The sequence below is a fragment of the Stegodyphus dumicola genome, chromosome 1, assembly GCF_044657685.1.
Source record: "Stegodyphus dumicola isolate Sdum_Otavi_A_Nest chromosome 1, ASM4465768v1".
NCBI classification, from domain to species: domain Eukaryota; kingdom Metazoa; phylum Arthropoda; class Arachnida; order Araneae; family Eresidae; genus Stegodyphus; species Stegodyphus dumicola.
This window is the reverse complement of record NC_140768.1, coordinates 271441005-271466593: the sequence shown is the minus strand read 5'-3', so window position 1 is coordinate 271466593 and position 25589 is coordinate 271441005. Positions and strand designations below refer to the sequence as shown.

At 35.2% G+C, this 25589-nt stretch overlaps 1 protein-coding gene across 2 annotated transcripts in view; it reads left to right on the top strand.

Moving 5' to 3' along the window:
• LOC118195968 (uncharacterized) overlaps window positions 1–25589 on the top strand; it is a 77167-nt gene that overhangs the window by 28903 nt on the left and 22675 nt on the right. For both annotated transcript variants that reach the window (XM_035367314.2, XM_035367313.2), the window contains 2 exons: window positions 6933–7034; window positions 7132–7150. In XM_035367314.2, coding sequence (XP_035223205.1) covers window positions 6933–7034; window positions 7132–7150 — 121 coding nt within the window. The remainder of the gene's footprint in view (window positions 1–6932; window positions 7035–7131; window positions 7151–25589) is intronic.

Here is a 25589-nt window from a genome sequence, read left to right as displayed (position 1 = left end):
AAATTTCCTTAAAATCCTTAATGATCTCTAAATACTTAACACATACATATATACAAAACATTAAGATGCAAATTTTTCCTGCACTATCTCAACTATAAAAATTTTGTCCTATAACTCTAGACTGATTTTTAAAAAATAATTTTTACAAAACTTTCCGTTACAATACGTCAAGCAATTTAAATTGTTACTAGATCAATAGAACAAACAGTTAAATTTTAATTAGAGGAAGATTAAGCACAAGAAAACTTTTAATCCCCAATAACAGAGCTACAGCCAAAGTCAACCTAGTCTCAGCTGGCACAACTTCTCTAAAATAAAACAAAAATGGTAATCACCAATTTGAGACACTTTCGATGACTCTACTGGCACTAACTTGTGTGCACGTAACTCTTCCGAGAAAATTTCAGTATTTTCCATCACTAGATCGCACTTTCTTCGGCGTTCCTTCCAACACACGATCATTTTCTCAAGACACTTCACCACGCAAACTGTCCTTGCACGGAAAATTAGATCGTTCTTCTACAGAGAAGAAAGTCTCTTGACTACTCGCATAAAGTCTTTTACAACACTGCCTTTACTGGAACTTCCATTCGGCGATGCAGAACACCCATACAACGAGATGTAAGGAAAACAACGTACGATGTTAGCTGAAGTCCACAGTCGAGAAGTTCGTTTTTTTGCTTTTTGAGAAGTTCGTTCGAGAAGTTTCTTTTGCCCTTTTTTTGTTATAACTTTAAGGAATCATCTCACCGCTGCCATCAATTATAATTTTACTGCTGTGGTGTAGTGGCCGAAACCGCTACACAAACCTCGGGTTGTAATACAAAGGCGAAATTAACTTCTAACTCAAGTTCTAACAATAACATGGATTTTAATAAAATAAAAATCATAAACAGTTGCAGTTCATGACAGTATAGGACTTATATACATTCAGTCCCGTAATTTCAGAAATATGTTAAAAAAGAATAAGCGCGATCAACAGCATACACGAGGAGTGATAGTTCTAGCGGGCCAATATGACAATAGCTCCTGCAGGAAAGTCCTGTCACTTCTCAGAAAAAAAAAAACACCTTCATTTTTCGTTGCGAAAACTTTACTAACTTTCCTTTCCTTACCTCCGCTGAACTCCTGGGGGGACTCTTCTCCTGGTTCGTAACAAAGGTATCCACATTTCGAAGCCAATGAAACACTTCATTTATCTCGGGGACCATTGCAGTGACTTTCGAAACTCCAACCGGAATCATTAAGAAAATGTATCTCATTTCAACAGGATTTCGCGTCTGTTATGAAAGAGATACCATTTCATTCGGAACTCAGTCATCTTGGGCAAACTTAACAAAGAACACCTATGTGACCTTACTACACTGTTTATAACTTTTAAGACCAATAAAAAGCAAGCAGAAATAGTTTATTTTGATCTAAGTATACATAATCTTAAAGAAATTAAACTTAAAACTTAAAATTAAACTTGATAAAAGAAAAGATTTTAATTTTTATAATATTAAACTTATAAACTGGAACTTCAATATATCCAAAACAGTTATTGCAAATACTCCTTTTAACCAAATTAGCAGAATTAAAAAAAGTTTACACAGAAATATAAACACAAAAAGAAGACATTCTAATTCTCACCAAAATTTTAAAAGAAAATTTCCTATAAAATTCATCATTATTCTTTTAAAAATATTTGGAGTAGTGTACACGCTATAACACTTTTTAAAAGTATGAATTTTTTATTTGAAAGCTCCAAAAGAGGAGGATAAAGGAGGATGTTTTAAAGGGTTTATAGGTTTTTACTTTTTATATTATTTATTTATTTATTTATTTTTCTCTTAATTACTATTCTGTTGTTAAAAACAAAGGCCTCTTATATTCAAAGTAGTCATGATAAGCCCATGACATGAAGACTTTTTACTTTTCTAACAATAATTCATTTACTTCCAATTTCAAACTTTCTTTTGCCCTTTTTTCTGTAACTTTAAAATAAAAATTTAAAAAATCTGAAATTCAAATTTATGGATTTTTCTACTCATTTTTACAATCATTTGTTAAAAACATTTTGACCACTTTTTGAGCTACCTTATTGAGTCTACTAATTTTAAAGAATAATTGACACTAAATTTAATAAAGTATTAAACTGAACGACCTATTTTTTTCTTTTTGTTTTAAAAAAGTTCAGAATTTACTTAAATTTGATTTTAATTAGAAAAGTAATGCTTTTCGTTTTCAAAATTTAAATTTTAATAGAAATTTTTAAAAGTTTTTATTTTTATTTCTAAATTCTATCTTTTGTTTCAATTTTTTGCCTTTTGAGCCATTACTTTCTTGCCACAGTTTCCCCAATGAAGCCAAAATGGCAAACCTAAAAGTCACTACTGTAATGGTCTTAATGATGTTTCGATTGTGTACTAAATGAAAGTGCTCGAAGTTTTTAATTACTTCTTGTAAGTTTTTATTAAGTCTATTCACTAAAATTTTATAATTTCACATACGTTTTAAATTCAATGGATTATATGCTCTTCGTTTAGAGTTAAATTTTGATATGAATTTGACATGAATTTTGAATAGTTTCGATCGTGTACTAATAATAAAAGTGCTCGAAGCTTTTAATTATTTCTTGCAAATTTTATTTATGTCTATTTACTAAAGTTTTATAATTTAACTTACATTTTAAATTCATTCGATTATATGCTCTTCGTTTTAAGGTAAATTTTGATTTGAATTTTTCACAAAAATATTTTATTATTTCACTTACGTTTTCAAATCTTTGAATACAAATCTCTTTATTTAAAGTGCAAAATATTAATTAGAATTTATTTTTTTCCTTGCTTTGTGAAAGGGCTAGAATCTGTAACGTCTGCCACATATGCCGTGCGATGATAGGCGGCACTTCCAAACGTGATGTTAACGTTTAATTTTCCATCAAAGCCTATTTTATCACCAGACATAGTCTGGAGGGTAAAGCAGGGCGGCCGTCCAGATAAGTTTGTTTCTCAGTTGTTGGTTCCTGTATCTATCGTCATATTGCAGGGATTGCAACCTCTGCCCCGCGAGATAGCCACTAATTAGTTTCCCTGCTTCTTGCTAGAAATGGTCCTAATATCCGTACCATGGGGTGTTCTGCAGTTCCGTTGTATGTGGCCTTCAGCACTGCAGTTACAGCACTTTAGGGATGGATTCTTGTCGCTCTTATACCGTCGCAAGGTATTTAGTGGTCTGTTTAAATTGTCTGTCTTATTTTCTGTGGAATAGGGTCTTCTGCAGTTCAGCAGTGCTAAGTGCAGGTACGAGCACTTAGCACCGCAGTCCTAGCACTTTAGGATCCGATTTCTTCTCACTAATATTTCGCCCCAAGGCGTTGACTTGTCTCGCTAAATCTTCTTGGCGAGCAGCCGTTTGATCCACTGGCTCTTGGACTTGCATAACTCTGATAGGATGTCGCTCTCTACTAGTTGCTTGCTGGCCTGCCTTGAACTTCATGGCGTACACTAGAGAGCTTTTGAAGTTTATGACATTCGCCATTCGCAAAGCATTCTGTACTTCAGGATCGCGAATGCCTTCGATGAAGTATTTCAGGGACAGAATTTCCCTTGTTTCTCTCGGGCACTCCGAAAAGGCGAGATAAAACACCTTTCAACATTCATGGCAAGTTCCTGCAGTGTTTACGTGGGCTTTTGTTGACGGGATTTTAACTGAAGCCTGCTGTAATCTTTTACAAATATTCTCACCAAAGCGCAGCTCCAACGCGCCAGGTAAAGCTTCGAAATCTAGCCTTTGCTTTTCCGGAAGAGTCTGAAAGATATCCGCAGCGTCTGCTTTCAGAGAAGACGCTATATGACAGGCATTAGCTTGGGAATCCCATCCATTCGCATCCGCCACTATAGAAGGTTGTGTCTCATACAGTTGCCAAAAGTTCTTCCGGTCATATGTGGATAACTTCAGAGAGGAACGAGCAGTCATTGGCATAAATTTAAAGCCACCAAATATGCTTCCTGCTGTTGCTATGAATATCTTTAGTGTGTCAACTTCTTTGGAAACGGCAGCAGAAACAGTATCATCAATTTGTTGTTCGATTTGTTTTTGGACTGGAGAAACTCTTCCTTCGATTTGTTGCTCCACAACAGAAGCTCTCTCTTCTACTTGTTCTTTCACAAAAGAAACTCTTTCTTTAATGTGTCTATTTTTATTTTCAACAGCATCTGTTCTGCCTTCCATAGCCTCAAATTGTTTTCTATTATGAATGTAATTTTTCTTTTCATTTCTTCTTGACCTGCTTCAATCTTTACTTGAACAACTTCATTATATTCTTAACAAGCTTTCATCTTTTTCATCTCTTTTTAACAGATTCTTTCATCTTTTCCTGAACACCTATCATCTCTCCTTTAACGAATTCTTGACCCGCTGTCATTTCTTCTGTAACGGATTGACCCACTTTCATATGTTCTTTGAATGCGGCAAAGCCTACCAGCAGCTGTCTTAATTGCTCCACCATCGCTCTTGTCACTGGCATTCAGCCCCACTCCTGACACCAAAAAGTGTTGCGTACGTACGGGTTAGTAACAGACTGAATGCCCACGGTTCCGACAATAGGTTGATAAAATTTATTACATCAAAAGAAACACTCCACTGTTCTGGAATTTTCCACAGAAATACTCTACAGGTGTTCATAGTATCACAGAGTACAATCAGTACTTATACACAGAGTACAATCAGTACTTATACACAGAGTACAGTTTCTAAGAACGTTAAACACAACGCAATGCAAAGCGCATCTAACGAGAAAGCTAACCCGGAAATATCTCCGAACTTACGCTGAATTAACAACTCGCAACAATAATAACGACAACTAACTGTGAGCGAATGCTGTCTCCGTCTAATATAGTTTTCAACCAACCGCCGAGATATTTCTAGTACATTTTGCTTCTCGAAATGACTGGAAAGCAATATGAGAGTCGAATTACGTTTGCAGCTAATATAGTGATAAATTATATTTATTCAATTACAAAACCTATTACGGTGATACAGAAAACAAAAAAATAGCAATTTGGCGACTTTTTGCGATTTTGGCGATTTTTCGGCGATTTAATTTTAATTTGGCGATAAAATTAGTCGCCAAATTCATTGCCAGCTTAGTGATATTTCGTCAAATTACCGAGATACCTATTTACTTAATGTTTTAGATGAACATACCCTGTATTCTTATTTTTCCGGATTAGCTTATCTCTTTTAGATTTTTCTTGTGTTACACAACACAGAAAAATAAAACAATTTCACACATAATTAATTGCACTAAAATCATCTATTTATGTACAAAATTCGTAACAGTATGATTTATCAAATAATGATTTTAATGTGTCCAGCTATTGTAATTTCATAAAAATATTTAATCGTTCTGATTAGATAGCTCATCATTTTAGTGCATTTTTATTTAAATGAGTCCTATTAAAAAGTATGAAAAAACATACTTAAGATCTGTTTTTATCGCTTTTAAATCTTTTAGTTTGTTACTCAGTAACCTTGAAGATTAAATCTGAAAGTTAAATTTCTTAGGTTGTATTAAACAGCAGTACAGTGGAGCGTACAAGATTTTTTTTTTTTTTTTTTTTTTTTTTTTTTCCATTTCCGGGGGTGACAGCTCATGGCTCTAACATGGGCGAGTTTGCTGATAAAGTTGAGAAATAAATATCTTACATATTGCCGAATGGCATCAATCTCGTGCTTCGGAGATAAAAATGGTTTATTTCGAACAAGGTTGTCACTTCTCACTTAAAAATCATAGTTTGTAAGTGAAAAATTCACTAAATTTGTAAAAAACATCAATTCAATTTAAAATAAATTCAAAATTCAAAATTCGGACTTTAAGGTGCCCATGTAATCTGGTATCTCTATGTGTTGTCTTTTTGATAATGCTACGAACGTATAAAAATATTATACATATTCTTCATTATTTCATTTTTTTTGAAAGTTATATGGAGTGATAACATTTGGTGACAACAATTTGAAAAGTGAATCAAAACAAAAATTGTAAGGTAAGTTTCGTAATTAATAGACCTTTGCTGCTAACAATGCGAACAGAAAGGAAATATGTAGATGTATTTCTAGTCATGCCTGCAAATATAAGTTTTTATTCAAAATTTCCAAAGATATTGGCGAATTTTGAAATTCGGCATATTTGTTGTAAGCGATAATAACGCCAAATGCATTTTACGCACTTTTTAAAATTTATTTGAAAGAATGAACAATGTGATTTTTTTCCGCTCGAACACAATTAAAAAAATAAATGGAAAATAGGTTACTATAAATTAAGAATTTCGCCAAGTGAATTAATTATTCTTCGCTCAGGTTGAGAAATGTGCGCCAAGATACATTTTTAAATTCCTTGTTACGTTTCTCATTAAATTTTACAAAATTTAATATTTGGCCTTGAGTCTTAGGATGTAAATATGAAATAAAATGGTATGGCGTTTCAGAAAAAAATTTATATTCTGTCAAAATACGTACGTTAGAGCAATGCTATATATAAATCTAATATGTATCCTAAGTCTCACGCTTTTTAAATATGAAAAACATAAATTTCTCGAATCAGCCCAGTAGAACAGGAGATATAGAATTGAAATGCTGCCATTCTTGTTTCGTAGCCAATAATCATTCGTTTTGTAAGTCTGATAAATGGCTCCATTTACTCTTGACAGCAATAGATGATCTATTTCCTGAATGCTTATAATACATTTCATATATCCCCAAATTTACAGCAGACAAATGCCATATGTCATTAATTATTTAGTTTTGACGTCAAACGTATTATGCGGTCATATTAACACAACTTGATCCTAAATTTAGTGCACTTGTAAGGAAGCTATTTTTTCAAACATATCTTAATTTTTCATTTACTGTTTTATATGCATTACATATTTTTATTTGGCTTTTATCAGAATTATCATTCAGAATCATCGTCTTCGCAAGAGTCAACTTCTGCGAAAAGTTATCCTGACTATTTACCAAAAGAAATCCATACAAGTAGATTTTGCAATTCAGTAAGTGATTCGCTTGTTTTGTCAGGTATTTAAGTATGTCATAATTAGTATCGTCTTTCCAAGGTTTTTAAACATTTTTTTCTTTTTTCCTCTTTAGAACTCTGCAAGATTTTCGGGTAAGTAATTTTTTAATTTCTTTCCAAATGACTAAGTCAACTTACTGTAATTTTTATTCCTTAGCTTTATTATTCAGATATTAGAATGCGTGTTTGTGACAGATGTAATTTTTAACAACTTTTAGGTAAAACTTCATTATTCGTAATATGAAGAATCGAGCTTGCATTGATGGTTGTATGAGACATAATTATTTAACTACATGAGAAATGTATAATTTCAGTATGAAGCATAGGATAAAATTCTGGAAAAGATTTTTCTTACAGGCTTATGTGATTCTTAAATTAAGCAGAAACTTTCGTACTTAGACATCAGTCTCTTTATTTCTATTTGAAACCGCATACCTTAACATTAATTAAGAATTATGTTATCCATCAATTAATCCATCAATTAAGAATTAAAATTTATTTTGTAAGCTTTAAGTGATTTATTTAAAACAGATAATGTTCCGCCCTACGACACCCCTAGGATTAAGGTACTGAAAGCAAGAAGATCTGAACCAAAATTTCTTTCATATATGTTTAAAATCATGTTTTTCGGTTACTGATGTAATTAAAATGTTCAGAAGAGTTCAGTTTGTTGTCTAAAATGACACCCAAATAAGTAAAATTAGAAACAAATTTTATTTTATTGTCTTTAGGGGGAGTTGGAACCCCAAAATCTTCAAAAAATTGTGATTTCGGATTTTTGCATTTTTAAATTTTCTGCACTTTTATGTTTCTAGAAATACCATCCTTTAATCTCTATGAAAATTAGAACTGTAAAAAAATCTAGTTTTAATTTGTCATCTACTACTTTGATCAATGAGGATTTTTACATAAAAAAGCGTTTTTCTCCAAACGTGATTTTTCTATACTCGATGTATCTTTTCTCAGGAACTACTGCTCACAGGTATCTAAAATTTTTATGGCTTATTTATTAGGTTCCCTAATATTTACTGAAATAAGCTTCTTGTAATAAACTTAAAAAAAAATTTTTAATTTTTTTGTGTGAGAAAAGTGCTAAATTTTACTATGTAGGGTTTATATTTATTTTAACTAACATTTATTTTAAGTTTAAACTATCTTTCCTGTCAAGCCTTACTTTACCCTGGAACTGCCAATGCCAGAATATGTAAATTTTAGTAGAACGCGCAAGGATTCAAATTATCAGCGGAAGTAGTATGATTTAAATAGAGAGGAAACAAGTTCGGTGTGTGATATTCTCACTTAGCGAGCGCGGAGGTAGTTAGCGAGAATTGAAGAACCCCGCGTTGCGGCCTATGTGCTTGGCGGGAAGTAGTGGTAATCGTTCCAGTGAGCTTCAAGTCTGCTGAATTAGCAGCGGTATTGTAAAACGCGGTGAATTAGTTATTTTAGAGAGCCTCGTAGTTAGAATCTTGTCTTTACTTTCTTTTCAGGTTATTATTTTTATTTGACTGCCAAGTTGGCACAGTCTGTAAGCGTCAAGAGGACGCAATTGTAATTTATTACGTTGAATAAAAAGGCACTTAAACCCTTCACAAGGCTCTATCTTTTATACAAGTTTTCACAGTCACCTCTTGGTTGCGAGCAAGTTGGACGCGCGCAACGTTATATTGGCGCCCGAACACTTATCGAACTGAAATGGCCGAAAACTGGATGGAAGCCGCTGGACAACACCAAGAAATGACAACTCAGTTAGAAGGATTTGGATACCTGGTCCAGACTTTGAGAGCATCAATCAAGCCAAACGTCTATTTCGACGGAAAAAATTCGGTGGCGGTATTTCTCGAAGGTATAGAAAACCACTTTCAGCTCTACCGTGTGCCTGAAAGACAAAAAGTTGCCATCGCCACATCAGCACTAAGAGGACAGGCGCGCTATGGTGGAAAAATATAGGCAAATTTCTTCTAGGGGAATTTGGAAGCCCGACATATATATTTGACAATTTCAAAAAATCGTTAGTAAAGGCCTTCCCCATAGTGAAAGATCGCGCACGGCTGGAAGCCGAATTATATAGTTTCTATCAACGGGATACAGCAGAATTGACGGACTTTATTTTACGAAAAATCAAGCTAACGGATATGCTGTATGGGAAAAAACCCGATGCGGAGATAATTGAAATAATATTACCAAGATTGTTACCCGCTGTCCAAGACTACTTTGAAATTAGAAACCCAAGAACATTGCAGGAACTCTTCGAATTGGCGGTGAAGTTTCAAAATCGCAGAATAGCGGGAAAAGCGAGAGGGGAAACATATTCTCAACATACCCGAAGGAAGGAGGAAACCAGAAATGGAAATCGCTCATATGGGGGAAAGAACTATCAAGCTAACGCATCGAAACTCGAAGGTCAAGGCCCAAAAAGAAAATTTGAAAATAAACATCCGCGTACCCAGAAGACACAAATTGAAAGGAAAGCTTTAAACGACTAGAGGGTCCTGTGAAAGGGAGGGCCAGACCCCGGAAGTTTTAAAAAAACCCTCAAATAGACATTTAAACACGGTCATCGTAAAAAACTCACAGCTACCAATTATACAAGTCCTGGTTGGCGATGTACCAGTAGAAGCCCTCATCGATACAGGAGCAGAAGGAAATTTTATGAGTGAAAATTTCTTCAAAAAGAATTTTTATAGGATACGACTATTTAAAACCAGAAATACGGAAATTATAGCGGCGCAAGGAAAAACATGTCACTGCATCGGGAAATTATCATTAAACTTACAGGTAAAAGAGGAAAATCTCAAAGTATTAATTTTTGTGGTGAAAGACCTACAACACTCTCTTATTTTAGGTATGGACTTTTTAAGGGCCGCGAGGGCCAAATTAAATTTTCAAGATAGTTCCGTGGTGTTGGAGATGGACCAGAGGGTGGTGGAACCTGGGGAGACACCTGAAGTGGACCTTAGCCATCTGAATGACCAGGAAAGTAAAGCAATACAGCAAGTGGTGAGTAATTTTTCTCATTTGTTTTCAGAAAAACCAGGAAACTGCCAAATCGTGACTCATAAGATTCAATTAAATGCCGAAAAACCTTGTAGGACTAAACCGTATCGTTATGATAAACAAAAAGACCTAATCATCGAAGAACATATTCAGGAGATGTTAAAGAATAAAATAATAACGCCCATAAATAGTGAGTACGCGAGTCCAGTCGTACTATGTAGGAAAAAGAACGAGTTTCCTCCTTCGGATAAAAGGGCTTGGAGGTTTGCTATTGATTACAGAAAACTAAATAGCATTACTAAATTTCCAGTTTACCCTTTGCCGGTTATAGACGAGATCATTAGACAGATCAAATCGACAAGATATATGTCTACTTTGGACTTAACGTCTGGCTACTATCAAATAGCTATGAGACCCGAAGATATACATAAAACCGCGTTTATAACAAAATCGGGCACTTATGCATTTTTACGCATGCCCTTTGGGTTGTGTGGGGCCCCATCAACATTCCAGAGAGCTATGGACATTGTTCTAAAGCCTGTCCTAGGAAAATCAACTTTAATTTATCTAGATGATATAATTATAACGAGTAGTACGTTGGAACAACACATTAATGACCTCGAACAAGTTTTTAAATTATTAAAAGAGGCCGGTCTTACAATTAACGCCTCAAAATGCAAGTTCGCAACTAAAGAACTTAAATATCTCGGTTATAAAATTTCGCAAAAGGGTATAGAAACGCAAGATTCAAAAATAAAAGCTATTAAGAATTTCCCACCGCCCAACACCGCCAAGAAACTTTCGTCTTTCCTTGGATTATGTTCTTACTATCGATCTTTCATAAAAGATTTCGCTAATATTGTTGAACCACTCTTAGTAATCAAAAGAAAAAAGAGTAAATTTACGTGGACAGCGGAAGCTAACACAGCTTTTGAAAGATTAAAAGAAGCGCTTATTAATGCCCCTGTTTTAAAATTCCCTGAGGGGGACGAAAACCTGGAAATTGCAGCAGATACGTCAGACTATGCGGTGGGTGCGGTTCTTATGCAAAATAACCATCCGCTGGCATTTTTTAGTAAAACATTGAATCAGACACAAAGGAATTATACAGCTACAGAAAGAGAAACATTAGCCGTATTAATGGCTGTACACAAATTTCGAGTTTATTTCGGCAAATCGCCAGTAACAGTCTTTTCGGATCATGCGGCGGTTGGTAGACTTTACTCGGGAAAAAACCTAACGCCCAGGTTCATAAGATGGGCTTTAAAACTCCAAGAATATAATATCACAATAAAATATAAACCGGGGAAGGAAAACAATGTAGCTGACGCACTTTCTCGTATAAAACTGGACGACGAAGGAAATGAACTTAAATGCGCTGTGTTGACTTCAAAAATTTTAGATTCTAGAGATACGGTTATTACTGAACTGAAAGCTGATCCTGAATTTGGAAATATCTATGCTTATTTGAAAGACCCCGAAAGCTTTGGGCATACAGATATCGATGCGATAAGAAATAGAGCAAAAAACTATGAAATAATAGATAATTTATTATTCTATACGAAAACAACAAACGAAAATCTTGAGTGTAAACCAGTCATCCCAGCCTCGCTTCGATTAAGCATTTTGAAGGAGTTGCACGAAGAAAAAACAGCGGGCCACCTCGGGGTCAGAAAGACTATAAAAAGGGTACGCGAGGCGGTATATTTCCCGCAATTATACAAAATAGTAACGGCGTATGTCAGGTCCTGCAATCAATGTCAGTTAATAAATGATATTAATTACAGCCCGGCCGGGTACTTAAATAGCATTCGCGCTACATTTCCGAATGAAATTTTAGGCATAGATCTCCTTGGTCCCTTCCCCCAGAGCGAGTTAAATAAAAATCGTTTTCTTTTAGTAATAGTAGATCATTTTTCAAAATGGATAGAAATTGTTCCACTTAAACGTGCGTCAGCCAAAACAGTCGCAGATGCATTCTTACACAGATACATTTTAAAATACCGTGCACCGATAAAAGTCATTAGCGATAACGGAAAACAATTCATTAGTCAAATATTTGAAAACATATGCAATGGACTAGGCATACGCCATATCAAAATGGTTCCGTATAGACCACAGGCTAACATAGCAGAAAGAGTTAATAAAAACATAGTAAAAATAATTCGCAGTTACGTGAGCACACATCACAAGCGCTGGGATGGCTACATAAATGAATTAGCTTATGCTTTAAGAACGGCACATCATGATACTACGGGAAAAACTCCAGCAGAATTATTTTTAGGCAGAAAGTTAATTACGCCTTTAGATAAATTATTCTTTGTGTAACAAAGAGAGCAGGAGTTTAAACAACAAGATGTGCAAAAGTTGATTGATCAGGCGCTTAAAACCTCGGATACGGCAAGAAATAGGCAGAAACTTTATTATGATAGAAAACGCCGTGAAGCAGATTTTAAAGTTGGGGATAAAGTATTGAAACGGAAATTTTCTTTATCAAGTGCCCCAGACAATTTTATGGCAAAGCTAGCTCCAAAGTTTGAAGGCCCCTATGTAATTCAGGAAATCAAAGGGGTAGTATTATATCTTAAGAACGACAGAAGGGAAATCTGTAAAGCAAGTCCCGACCAGGTGAAAAAATACTATAATCCAAATGATTTTGAAATCCTTAAAAGTTTCTTGCAGGACTCAAGTCTAAACGAAGGTTCAGAGACTACAACAACTATTCCACCACCCAAGAAACAGAGAACTGAAGAGAAACCTAGCACTTCTACAACCCGGACGTCGGTATCAAAAAGAAAAAATGATTTTCAAACTCCGGCGTTTAAGAAAAACAAAAATACAGATGAACCGGGTAAAGAAACCGTGGTAAAGAGAAAAACACCACCTACAAAGGATAGCAGGAGAAATTACACATCAAGGAGAACGCGCACACGGCCACAGAGTCAGGTGCCAGCAAGGCCGCCGTTCCGGAAACTGAAACGCCAGCAGGAGGCACAAAAATACGAGGAACAGAAGAAATTCAAGAAGGACTCCAGACCGGAGGACGTCAAGACCAGCCGTCCCAGGCAGAAACGGAAAGGCCAACAACCAGACGATTACTCCGTCAGGAGGCCAGCATGTAGAGGACGCAAAAGAAAAAGCAACGTGGACGACACTCGGAGATCAATAAGAAGATTGACATCCATGAAACCTTTAACTTGGGATCAATTTTGCCAAAAACGGATGACGGAGTTTCAAGCATCGAAAACTCAAAGATAAGTTAAAACCTTCTATAATTTTTTTTCTCTTTTGTTCCGAAATGTTATGCATAAGTACGAAGTTCTATGTTTTGACGAAAGTCAATATGTCTCGGTTGAGACTTAGTTTTGTTTTACTTTATTTAGCTAAGGCAAAAGTATTATTTTTTTTAAGTGTAAAAGCTAAAAACAAGCATTTTCTGTTGGTCGAAAGACTAATTCTGTTATGTTAAAGCCAAAATTTGGCCGAAGATAAAAATAACTTCGTATTCTTGTATTAATAAGAATTTTACTTTCAGTGCCGCCAGCTTGGCGAAGAATGAGTAAAGTAAAAATTTATTTTCTCTTATTCATTTTATGGTAAATTGTAAAAAGCATATGTATTAAAAATTTGTAAATGTATGTAAATACTTGAAGGTTATGTAAAAGTAGAATTAGAAGCATAAAATTGTAGATGCTAAAAGTGAATGCTTAAAAGCAATGAAGTCAAAATTTAAGTAGTAAATTGTAGATAAAGTCATGCTTTAGAGCGAAAGCCTGCATGTTTAAAGATGAATGAGGGGGAAGTTAGAATGAATGTGTTTTGTAGGGTTCTCCACCTACATTTAAATTTTTAAGATTATTAAAGTAGCTCATTGAGTTGTAGAATGTCGAGTAAGGTGTGTCTATTTGGTCGTTGAATTCTAACAAATCATGGTGGTTAGGGGAAGTGTTGTAAGACTAAAACACGAATATTCCCGTTTGACACCACACACGGTGGAGAGCCAGGGTAAAGTTAAATTAATGCTTGAAAAATTGAATGAATGTGAAGTAAGCAATAACTAAGAAAAACGAATCGTTTAAAAACAAAAATTTATTGTGTCAAGAAAGTGTAAATTATAATGTATGTAGAAAGATACTGATACTTATTCCTTCCACATGCTGGAAGGAAAGACCAAGATTGATTGATGAAGTCCAGGAAAAGTTGCTGTAAGAAGAAAGCTTTGTAACGAGCAACAGAATTTTAGTATAATTGTTACATAAGATTTTTTTTTTTTTTTTTTTTTTTTTTGTGTGTGTGTGTGTAAACGAGGTTCTCGCCAGTTAGTTCAGAATTAGAGAAACTTACAACAGGTCGTTTGTAGGACCTGCTTCCAAGTTTTCCAAATTCTGGCAGCGGCAAATGTAGGGTTTATATTTATTTTAACTAACATTTATTTTAAGTTTAAACTATCTTTCCTGTCAAGCCTTACTTTACCCTGGAACTGCCAATGCCAGAATATGTAAATTTTAGTAGAACGCGCAAGGATTCAAATTATCAGCGGAAGTAGTATGATTTAAATAGAGAGGAAACAAGTTCGGTGTGTGATATTCTTACTTAGCGAGCGCGGAGGTAGTTAGCGAGAATTGAAGAACCCCGCGTTGCGGCCTATGTGCTTGGCGGGAAGTAGTGGTAATCGTTCCAGTGAGCTTCAAGTCTGCTGAATTAGCAGCGGTATTGTAAAACGCGGTGAGTTAGTTATTTTAGAGAGCCTCGTAGTTAGAATCTTGTCTTTACTTTCTTTTCAGGTTATTATTTTTATTTGACTGCCAAGTTGGCACAGTCTGTAAGCGTCAAAAGGACGCAATTGTAATTTATTACGTTGAATAAAAAGGGACTTAAACCCTTCACAAGGCTCTGTCTTTTATACAAGTTTTCACAGTCACCTCTTGGTTGCGTGCAAGTTGGAGGCGCGCAACGTTATAGCTTAACAAAATATCCTGTAATTTACTCTAAAATTCAAAATGTTTCAAAAGCTCATTTCAGTATAATCAGATAGGTATACTTTAATTACAGAAAAATTTCAAGCTTATATCTACAGCAGATTTTGAGAAAAGGTACATCGAAAATGGCCAATTTAACATTGTCGGTATAGGGGTTTCTGATACCCCTTAAATTTCAAATCGGGCTTACCTCTCCTGGAGAAAAATAAAGCATTAGATTTATCTAAATTAAAAATAAAAATATAGTGTTTGTACAGCAAGATGGCTCCCAAAATACACGGTGGTCCGAAAGTCCTCTCAATTGGGTTTTAGAAGGGGAAGTGAGGCAATCCTCGGATCGTCCTCCGGTTGTTCTACCTCAAAATTGGGGCAGAGTTTTAACAGTTAGCTAGGCCCAGCGATACGTCATGTACCTTCGGGAATACATCGGGATTAGGCTTGCTTCAACCTGTATCTGTATCAACTGAGTTGTGTTATAGTATGCCACCCTAGCTGAAGTGGTGTGCGGAAAAAAATGTCACCCGGAAAAAAGGGAAACGGAAAGAATGTCCCCGGCAAATAAGGAACGGAAAAAATGTCACGCAAAAAGTTAGGAACGGAAAAAAAAGAACTCTAAAATCTCGCCAAATAATATCGCCAATCTGAGTTGGGGAAAACAGCCAAATTCTCATTTAATCAGGAAGGTTACAGCGGGCTGTCTTGAGGGTGTGTTAAGTGTAAGACGCTGAGCTAGCTGCACCTTACCAAGGTCACTTATAAAAGAGGTTTTTACCAAGATGCCTCTGGGAAGATCTCATTTCTCCCACACATTGTTTCGCACCGTTCTGAAAAGTGATCCAGTTTCAGGGTAGGTCCCTCGGAAGAAAAGAATCAGTGGGGAAGCAATTTTTCTACTCTAACGAATTAATGATTACTGTCTGTGGAACTAAACGATTTCATCTGTCCCTGACTGAAATCTAAGACAGCTCGATTTAGTCCCTTATTTATGTTGCCGTTGAAAGCCTGGAATGCGCTGTTTCATAAAATAAGTATATTTCAAGAATTACCTTAATGAATCAGTTAAAGTATATAAAATTATTGGATTCTGCGATATGACTAGTTGTTTTATAGAATAATGATGGCCTAATCGTTATGAAGTATTAGTAAATACCTTCGTTATTGTATTCGAAAATGGCTGATCGTTAGCAAAGATGGCACGCGTAAGCTGCTTTATTGAAAGCAGGACTAAGTAGCCCAATTCTTTTTATAAGTTGCAAAAATATAAATATAGCTATTGGTGCAGTATTCTGTTATTTTTTATTGCTGTTTAATTAATATAGCAACAATATTTGCTATTAGTCCAAAGGGGCTTTGTCCCTGAGGGACTATTGTTTTTGTTTCGCGATTTTGCGTCGAATTGCTCTGAATGTCCGTTTCACTTTTCAAACTGTTGCCACCAAATATTATCGTCCTATATTATATATTTAAGAAATTAAATAATGAAGAATCTGCATAAATCTATGTATGTTCCTCGCATTGTGATAAAACAACGATACCTAGATCCATCAAATTTTGAATAACGTAATCCTCCACCGAATATGGGCATCTGGAAGTTCAAATTTGGAATCTGGAATTTGTTTTATTTTCTGCTTCATATATGTCAGACATTAAATAATTTTTGATTAACAAACTTAATGAATTCAAAGCAAGGAATGGCAACACTGTACGGGGGGGGGATTTGTCTCCTGCATGCGAGACTGTGTATCGGAAATTCTGAAGGATATGCTCATTTTAAAATTATTTTCAGATATTTCTATTGAATTGAATTTTACGGTTTAAGATCATGATATTTAATAAATAAAGGTAACACACAAAATGTTAAAAAAACGCCCCTTCGGACATAATTTAAAATCTGAAATCTTTCAGATTTTTTTTTTATGTCATCTGTTTTGTTTTATTATTTATCAGTTACTCTATCCGCAATATGAAATGTATTTTTCGTGAGAATAGAGATTTATTATCAGTTATTTTATAAAACAAATTATTTGTTATCTACTGTTGTTTTTGTCGTGACTTATCTCCCTTGTCTGACAGTAACATCAAAGCAAGCCCACGAAATTCATTGCGGCATGGAGTGCAATATTGCCCTTATCGTTGGCAAGAACCTTGCGCACACTACTGTTGACAGTTCTGACTTTGCTCAGTTCCGCCCTAAAGTTTGAAGGAAGGCGTCCTGAGGAAGGGGGATAGGTCCGAAGGTCTCCAACGCTTCCCCTCTGCAATAAACCTCTCAAAAGGCCTTTCGGCTCACCGCAAATTTGTGCTCCCATACTGCACAGACACTATACATTTACAAACATCCATGCCTTCTCCGGGAATCGAACATGGGCTCTTCGATACGGCACTAACCACTATCCCGGTTGGGTGATTTATTAACCTATTATACACTTTAATCGACTTAACTAGTTAATTCATGAAATACTGGTTATTCTATGAAATAATTGAATTATATTCTTTAATGATAACATATATTGCATTACTAACAACGTCAACTGGTAATTCAGGATTCATGATGCGAAACGTAGTTGAAAATATTTTAGTCATATTTCATGCTTTAAAATTTTACCCATTTATGGCGGAATATTTTCAGTTATAAAGCATTATTCGTGTCAATTCTTAATTATCGATGGAACAAATCCCAACAAGAAGATTTCGTAACACTGACCTCTTTTTATACAAAGTGAATCAAATACGAATGTGTCCATTTGTAGAGTTATTCTCATTTTTCATGTCTCTTGCTTCATAAAACCCTAATAACCGGGACTCGAACCTGGACCGCTCGAATACCCGCCGAGTGTGCTCCCGCGCTACATCACGAAGGCATGCAGAATGGAGGGAAAGAATACAAGCAATTTTTAGCATATGTACTGGGTATTACGTAAATATTTGACTTAAGATACAATTTACAACTAAGTACGTGTGAGCTCATGAATCAAAAGTATTAAATAATACATGTTGATTCTCATAAATTATAAGTAGAAGAGGATGTCCCAAAAATTAATCAAATTTCGAGTTATTCTGAAAATGTTTTCTACAACGATATACTGGGTGGTTCAAAACTATATGTCAAAAATGTAAAGGTGGGTAGAGGGGGCCTAAATAAGCAGATTTCTTATAGGAATGTGTGTGCGGTAATGGCGCTTTGAGCCAGTAGAGAGCATTGAGTGCGGCGTATTAAAGCTAGCGCGGCTAGCTGGATTCTTCATTTCCGGCACAGATCTTGAGCATCGTGCATCATTACACCAATGCAGAGCTTACCGACATACATTTCATGTATGGGGCTGCACAAGGAGATGAATTAGCTACTCAAAAGATGTACAGGGAGCGATTTCCTGAGAGGAATCAGACGGATAGTAGAACATTCGAGCGTCTTCGTCGAGAGTTAAGCACGGGTGGATCGTCTTATGCGTCCAGGCGTTATATGGCATTGGAAGATATCTCATAATTCCTGCAGTGGAAGAAAGAATATCAAACACACTAGGGGATAATCCTTCGTCAAGCTCGAGAGCTGTAGGAAGTGCGCTGGGTGTGAGCCATGCAACTGTTTTGAGGACTTTACATGAAGACGGAATACATCCGTATCATTTACGGAGAGTGCAAGCAATGACTCCTGACGATTATCTTCCATGTCTCGACTTTGCTCGTTGGTACCTTTAGCAGTCGGCAGGCAATAACATTTTCCCTCCTGCAGATGCTTTATTCACTGATTAGGCTACCTTTACGCGGTCGGGTACCTTTAATATTCATCATTCTTACCTGTGCGCTCATGATAACCCACACTGCACAATAACACACGCCTACCGAGAAAGGTTTTCCATTAATGTTTGGGCAGGCATTGCGCTCGATAACTTAATATGACCGTGCATTCTACCCAGTCATTTAACTGAACACATGTACAGCATCATCATACAGGACGTCTTACCTTTATCTGAACTTTTCGTCGATGTTCCTCCAGCTGTTCGTGGACGAATGTGATTCCTGCACGATGGAGCCCCAGCTGACTTCAGCCGGAACATCAGGAATCACCTGGACGTGTCTACGACCGGAACTGGATAGGACTGGGCGGATCAGCTCCCTGGCCACCGCGTTCTCCTGATTTAACCTGCTTAGATTTTTTCTTTTGGGGTCATATTAAAAACTTCGTGTACGAGAGTCCAGTCATATCTGCAGAAAATCTTGTTGTCCACTTGTCTGTTGCTGCTGGTCATATGCTCTACATGCCTGACGTCTTTTCTAATGTACGCCGATCCGTGCGCCGCGGCTGTGAATCTTGCATCGCTGTTCGTGGCCGCTCTTTCGAGCACCTATTGTAAACTGTTAGTAATTGTTTTTATTTTGTCTTTACTTATCATTTCAGTTTCCTGTGATTCGTATTGCTTTACGTGCTAGCGCTTTAATGCGGCATCTCTCTTCGCATTTCCATAACACACATTTCTATACGAAATCTGCTTATTAAGGTTCCCTCTACCTGCCTTTACGTTTTTGACATATAGTTTTGAACCATCCTGTATGCTAGGTAGAGCCATCTCGTGAATGTAGCTAATTATTAATAAATCATCATTTTGAGGAAGTGGACTAAAATTTTGCGTTTCTTTTCTATCGATATCATTCTGGCGTTCAACTTATGTCATATGGTGACTATAATAGTATTTAGCCTGAGGACATTAAAACAATTTATTAGACCAAGCTGTTTAGACTTTTCGGTAGATATGTAGAGGTATTAAGTATTTTTTGAAAGTAGGAGAGTTTAAAAATGAGCAATATCCTCGCCGGGACTCGAACCACTGACCTCTCGAATACGCGCCGAGTGTGCTGATCACTACAACAGGAAGGCATGCTAAGAAGGCGGGAGAAATACCTTATAGATATTCACAAAATGTCATAAAACTTGGGCATGAGAACAAGAGATCACTAGAACAAAAAAGAAAGAAAAAAAGCAATGGGAAAAGTCTTACTGGTAAAAAAATATTATGGATAATTAGAACTATCTCTAGGGTCCCTCATTCTTCAATGTTCAACAGTACATATTTTTTAATATAAAAGATGAACAGCGTAAGAGATAAATAATCATTTTAAAAAAGCATTCTTAAATACTCGATTACTTGCATAGGACGATTGCATTAATGAATTTCTAGTGTAATTGCGTTTTTTCTTTTTATCTTTTAGGTAAGTCATAAATGACATAAAATGGTAAATGGTTTTTTTAAAGCCATTCTACTTCAGCAGTAGTGATATTTTTAACCCTTAGAATAATTCGTAAAATAGTTTCAAGTACCTCCCCCGCCCGTAATTTATTGTGTTTCGCAGATTTTATGCCCTTTTCTTCCTTTTTATTTTGTTCTGCAGATACTGTATTCTTTGTTTCATGTCTCCGAGTCCCATCGCATTTGTGCTTTTTCATACTTTATGTTTTGAAAATGTGTATGTTGGAGCATTTCAGATTCTCTTTATGATAATTATGAAATTAATTCAATTAATAATCTTACGAATATAATATTTAGCAATCATACGTATAATTTGCAATTCCGATTTTCCAAGACATCACAAAGTCCACAAGATTTTGCAAGAGAATATATGATTTAGTACTTTGCAGCTTAGTCACACTTGATCAAACAAATTATAGGCTTGTAAACAATCCTTCAGGAGTAATTTAGTTAGGTAATTTTTTTTTAATATTAACATGCAAAATGTAGTATTGATGTTAAATAATGCATACATTTTAGACTTAATTTTATTTTAATTATGCAAGTAAAGAAGTTTTTGACTTAATATACATTTACCTTTTTTTATCTCATGAATTTTGCGGGCGAAAAGTTTTACAAGGAATAAGGTTTATGTATTCTGCAGTAAAGATTTACATTCATTCATATAATGATTTATGCGTATTGAAAGTTGTTTTTTCATTTTATGGAAAATTTATGTGGCAAAAAATTGAGAAAAATTGGTTACAATTTTCACCCTTCTGCAGAGATTGGTATATCAGGGAAACACATTTTGTCGAATGTCGAATTACAACATTGGCTTAGAACAGTGTTTTTTTGTTTTTTTATTTAAATGGCGTTCTTATCATTAACTTCTGCTAACTTTTTTTAGGATCCTAACGTGTTAAAAAATAAAAAAAATTTACTGCACTATTACGTAAACTATATCCTTATATGTTACAAACTCAACCAAAATACTTACATGTCTTTTTACTAATATTTCTAGTAATTTTATTTTTATGAGAAACGGTACCAGGCTTTGATGATATAAGAGTCATTTATGCTCTAAATTCATAAAGCATAATACATACTGCAGTCCATTACATACTGCAGTGCTATACATAATACATACTTCAGTGCTACAGCGGTAAGATCGCTTAACACTGATCGTTCGACCGGGGTTCAAATCCCAGCGAACAAGTTAGTTCCAACAGAAATTTCGTGATTTTCTTCATTTATAAAGTATTTGAGAGCCAGTTTCTCTTAAAAGTCGTCCACGAAGACATCCCTTCTCTTACAAAGATAGCCCACATGTGTTTTATCATGATACAAGTAACCTAAGAAGAAATGGGAAAACGCAGTATATATTAGTTGGTCAAGGGATAGAACAAGTAATAATAGATGTAGCAGAACATTTTTGAAATCATTTCTTGAGTACAAATGTCCGGGAGTTCTAAATCGCCGAGAGTTCTTAAATATTAAATAACTTATGTGCCTTTATTGAATCTTAAAATTGGGTTGACAGAGCTGGATTTATTGAAACTTAAAATTTGCAATTTGTTAGGAAAAGCGAATCGTCTACAGTAGTGCTTATAACAACTCTGAAAATTCTAAATTAGCGAATCCATGTGCGACATGCATGATTAATTATATCAAAAGCTTCTAATAATTAATGCAAAATCTCTAAAATTGGGGCGTGACTGTAAAAAATCTATAGGTATTTATTTTCAAAAATTTTAAATAATGATATAAATCTAAAATTTTGTTACCTAGGGAAACTGGTATAAATTAAGCGTATAAGAAATCAGTGTGAGAATGGTTTTGCATACGAAACTGAGACTGCAACGCGTTTCAACCAGTTTTAACCAGCTTCAGACGTTAAAACGCTCCATAATTATGATTTTCTCACTGTAAATGCACAAATTTTAAATCTGCCGTTTAATATTTTGGCATTTACAGCCTGAATATTGAAAATTATCATAATTAAGGATTTTGAATTTTTGCAATAATATACGTAAGAAATAATGATAAACAATTTATTCAAAGCTTTCAAATGAATATAATATCCGAATGGAATGTAAAACATTATTACTATTCTAATTTATATTGAAAGTTGTTATACGACCTTGAAAAATCAATATTATAATTTATAAGGCAGACATGTTAAATAAACTGAAATTATTAAATGTCACAAAAAAGCAAATATAATGAGACTTTTCTAATGCGACCTCTAAAGTTTTCATGCGATTTGAGCCACTTATATAGATGGTTGCTTTAGAGAGGCAAATGTACAAAACCCTGTTTATTTATGTTGTAGGAAACACTTTTAGAGTTCGTCGTCATGAGATTCTATGTACTCATATGTAAAACAGTTACAAAAAATATGTCTTACTAAAACGATCAGACATATTTAGGCTTCTAAAATCATGTCAAAAATTTAAAAAAGGAAATCTAACAGAAAAGTTGCTGAAATGGTTAATTTAAAGTAGTTAACACGGTTTAAGATAAATACAAAATTAATTAAAGCATCACAAGCTTCAGTATGAAAGTAGATTAGCATGATCATCAAAATCAGACCATTTAGATTATGTCAAAGTACCCTAAGATTATCTGCAGAGAGGGTATGGATGCCTTCATGGAAGACTTTTTATAGTGTGGAGCTGATACAAAAATTATTTCATACGTCTGATAGAAACTGACTCGTATTTATGTTACACATGGAGAAAACCACGAAAATTTCCTTGTAAGCAGCCCATCCGCCATGGTTTGAACGCCAGTCGAACTACCAATAGTCAACGATTTTTGCCTCTCGGTTGCTAGTAGTCGAAGGTCATAAAAGTTATTCTCTGAATTTCAAAGTTATCGATCTATGTTTTATTGCATGATTATTCATGCTCAGATTTTCGGAAACAAGAGATAAATTAAAAATTGGGATTCTGCATAACCAAGTTAAATAATTAAATTTATTTAATTTTCCTTTCTGATACGTTTTAGGTTCTGAATGGAAAAAGCTTCCACATATGATTCATTTGGGGCGCAATTTAGAGAGTAAATTGAATAAGTTTCTTTAATTTGGTTTGAATTATAACAAAGCGTACGAAAGATATCTGCCTAAGAGAAGAGTTTTCTCCGTGGAGGGCTTTCTAAGGAAAACTCGCTAGTAACCACGTTATACGCTGTAGAGACATTAGGTATTTTGAGAAAGCCGGAGAGATGGAAAATTAGCAACCGCCTTCGCCGGGAATCTAACCACGGACCTCTGGAATACCATCCCAGTGTTCAGAGCCACTACACCACAAACGCACGCTAGGTAGGTAGGAGAAATACCTTATAACGTGAGAAAAACCACGAAAAGCTGCTTTGCTAGGAATCGAACCTAGGTCTAACTACCAGTATTCAACAACTTAACCGTTCGGCCGCTTATAAGTTTCCTTCAGCTTTACACGTAATTGTAATGAACATAACTACTATGAGTAAAAATCTTTCTACGATATCCATTCATGTTTCTGGTTGATTTTTGGTATTCTGCGGAGATAATCACCTTAGAAAGATGATATTCAGTGCAAGTGTTTATTTATACCTTTAGAAAAACCGGTTACTTTTGGAAGTGTTCATCTTAGGGAGGTGGTCGCCAATCATTTATGGGCTACTAGATGGCCCGGTTCTAGGTGGATCACGCACTGGTGCATTGTAAAAGTATATTAAATCCTCTGTTAGACGATCATCCACATTTCCAATTATTTTGGTCTTCGGTGGAGGTGGTCGTTTTAGAGAGATAATGCTCAGTACAAGCGTCTATTTCTGCTCTGGAAAATTCTTTTGGAAGAGGTCGCCACAAGAGGATTCATTGTATATTAAATGTTTAAATCCAGATCACATGGTTTTAGGATCTATTTTAATTAGATTTTAAAATTTTAATATAATTTTGAAATAAACCTCTTAATTTTTAATAACTATGATTTTTTTGTTTTCCTTGCAGCCTTAAATGGAAAATTAAACAATTGTTTCCTGTGCAAATACGTTACTTTTAATTAAAATCAAATGAAAAAAATATGCGACAATTAATTAGCTAAAAATATTTAGTACTATTCTTATCGCAAACCGTGACTTTAAATTGCATCTACAATTGTTTGTTATAATACTGCTTTATACCAAAGCTCAGATGAATTCGTTTTCAATTATGCGACAATCAATGCTTCACTAAACCGCAGCTTAAGGTTGGGGGGTGCGAGAGAAGTAGTTACTAATGTCTTGACAATGACACCCGCTGGACAACCCGCCTTCGCCCGCTGGACACCACTCTATTTTTACCATAAGGGAGAAGCAGAAGCTAGCACATCTTCTTACAATCATCCTCAGAAGTTTCCGTTTATCCGAAGCTACGGTTGTTGTGATAAAACTTTTATCTCCCAGCTTGGCGATCTTTCTAAACGTGCCTTACATTTCCCATTGCAGACGAAGGGTGACTTATTTTCCTTTTCCTTATTTTCCGGTGCCCATCTTTCCGTTCCTTTTTTTCCGGGTGACATTTTTTCCTACAACCAGCTGAAGTATCTGGCGTTGCCCGGGTTCTGCGCAAATTGAAGAGGCTTCATTTAGGAGGGTGGGGTAGTTTTTTCGAAATCTGCCCCATCCTTCTAAATACATCGTGATCGCAAATTGACATTTAAAGACCATAAGAGTCTCATAAAGGCAAGTTAACCAATCCAAAGAGAGGAAAATATCCGCACTCAAAATTTGACAGGAGAAAATCAAAATAATGGCAGAAAATGAAGCATGTCACAGTCAGTGGAAATAAGTAGAAATATACAGGTGCAAGTATAAAATAAAAAATTAAAATACAAAATATGGAAGAAAAAATAGCAGGATGCTCTAGATCGGAAATAAAAAAATACTAAAAATAAATAAGAATAGAAAAATGGTACAGCTCTATTATGCAATATGTGCAACATATATTCATTTAAGAACCGGACAATAAATAAAAAAATAAAATAATATTGCAACGCAGCAATAACTCATGTTCAGAACTGCAAGACCGTGTAACATAAGCTCGTGGAGCGAAACTGCGGTTTGTCCACAGTTTCATAGCAGAAATTATGAAAATTGTGGTCCCTAAATAATAGAGAGTGAATGAGTGGTGAAAAGCTCAATCAGTTTGTCCTCTAGAAGGATTTGGTCAAATAAGAACATCAAGAGAAATTTTACTGTACCCAGTCCAATGGCTCAATAAAAAAACTTGGAAATGTAGGCAGGGATAGACTTCTGTAACTACCTTGTTTCTGGCTAAAGAGTGAGTATTGCAAATTCTTAGCCAAA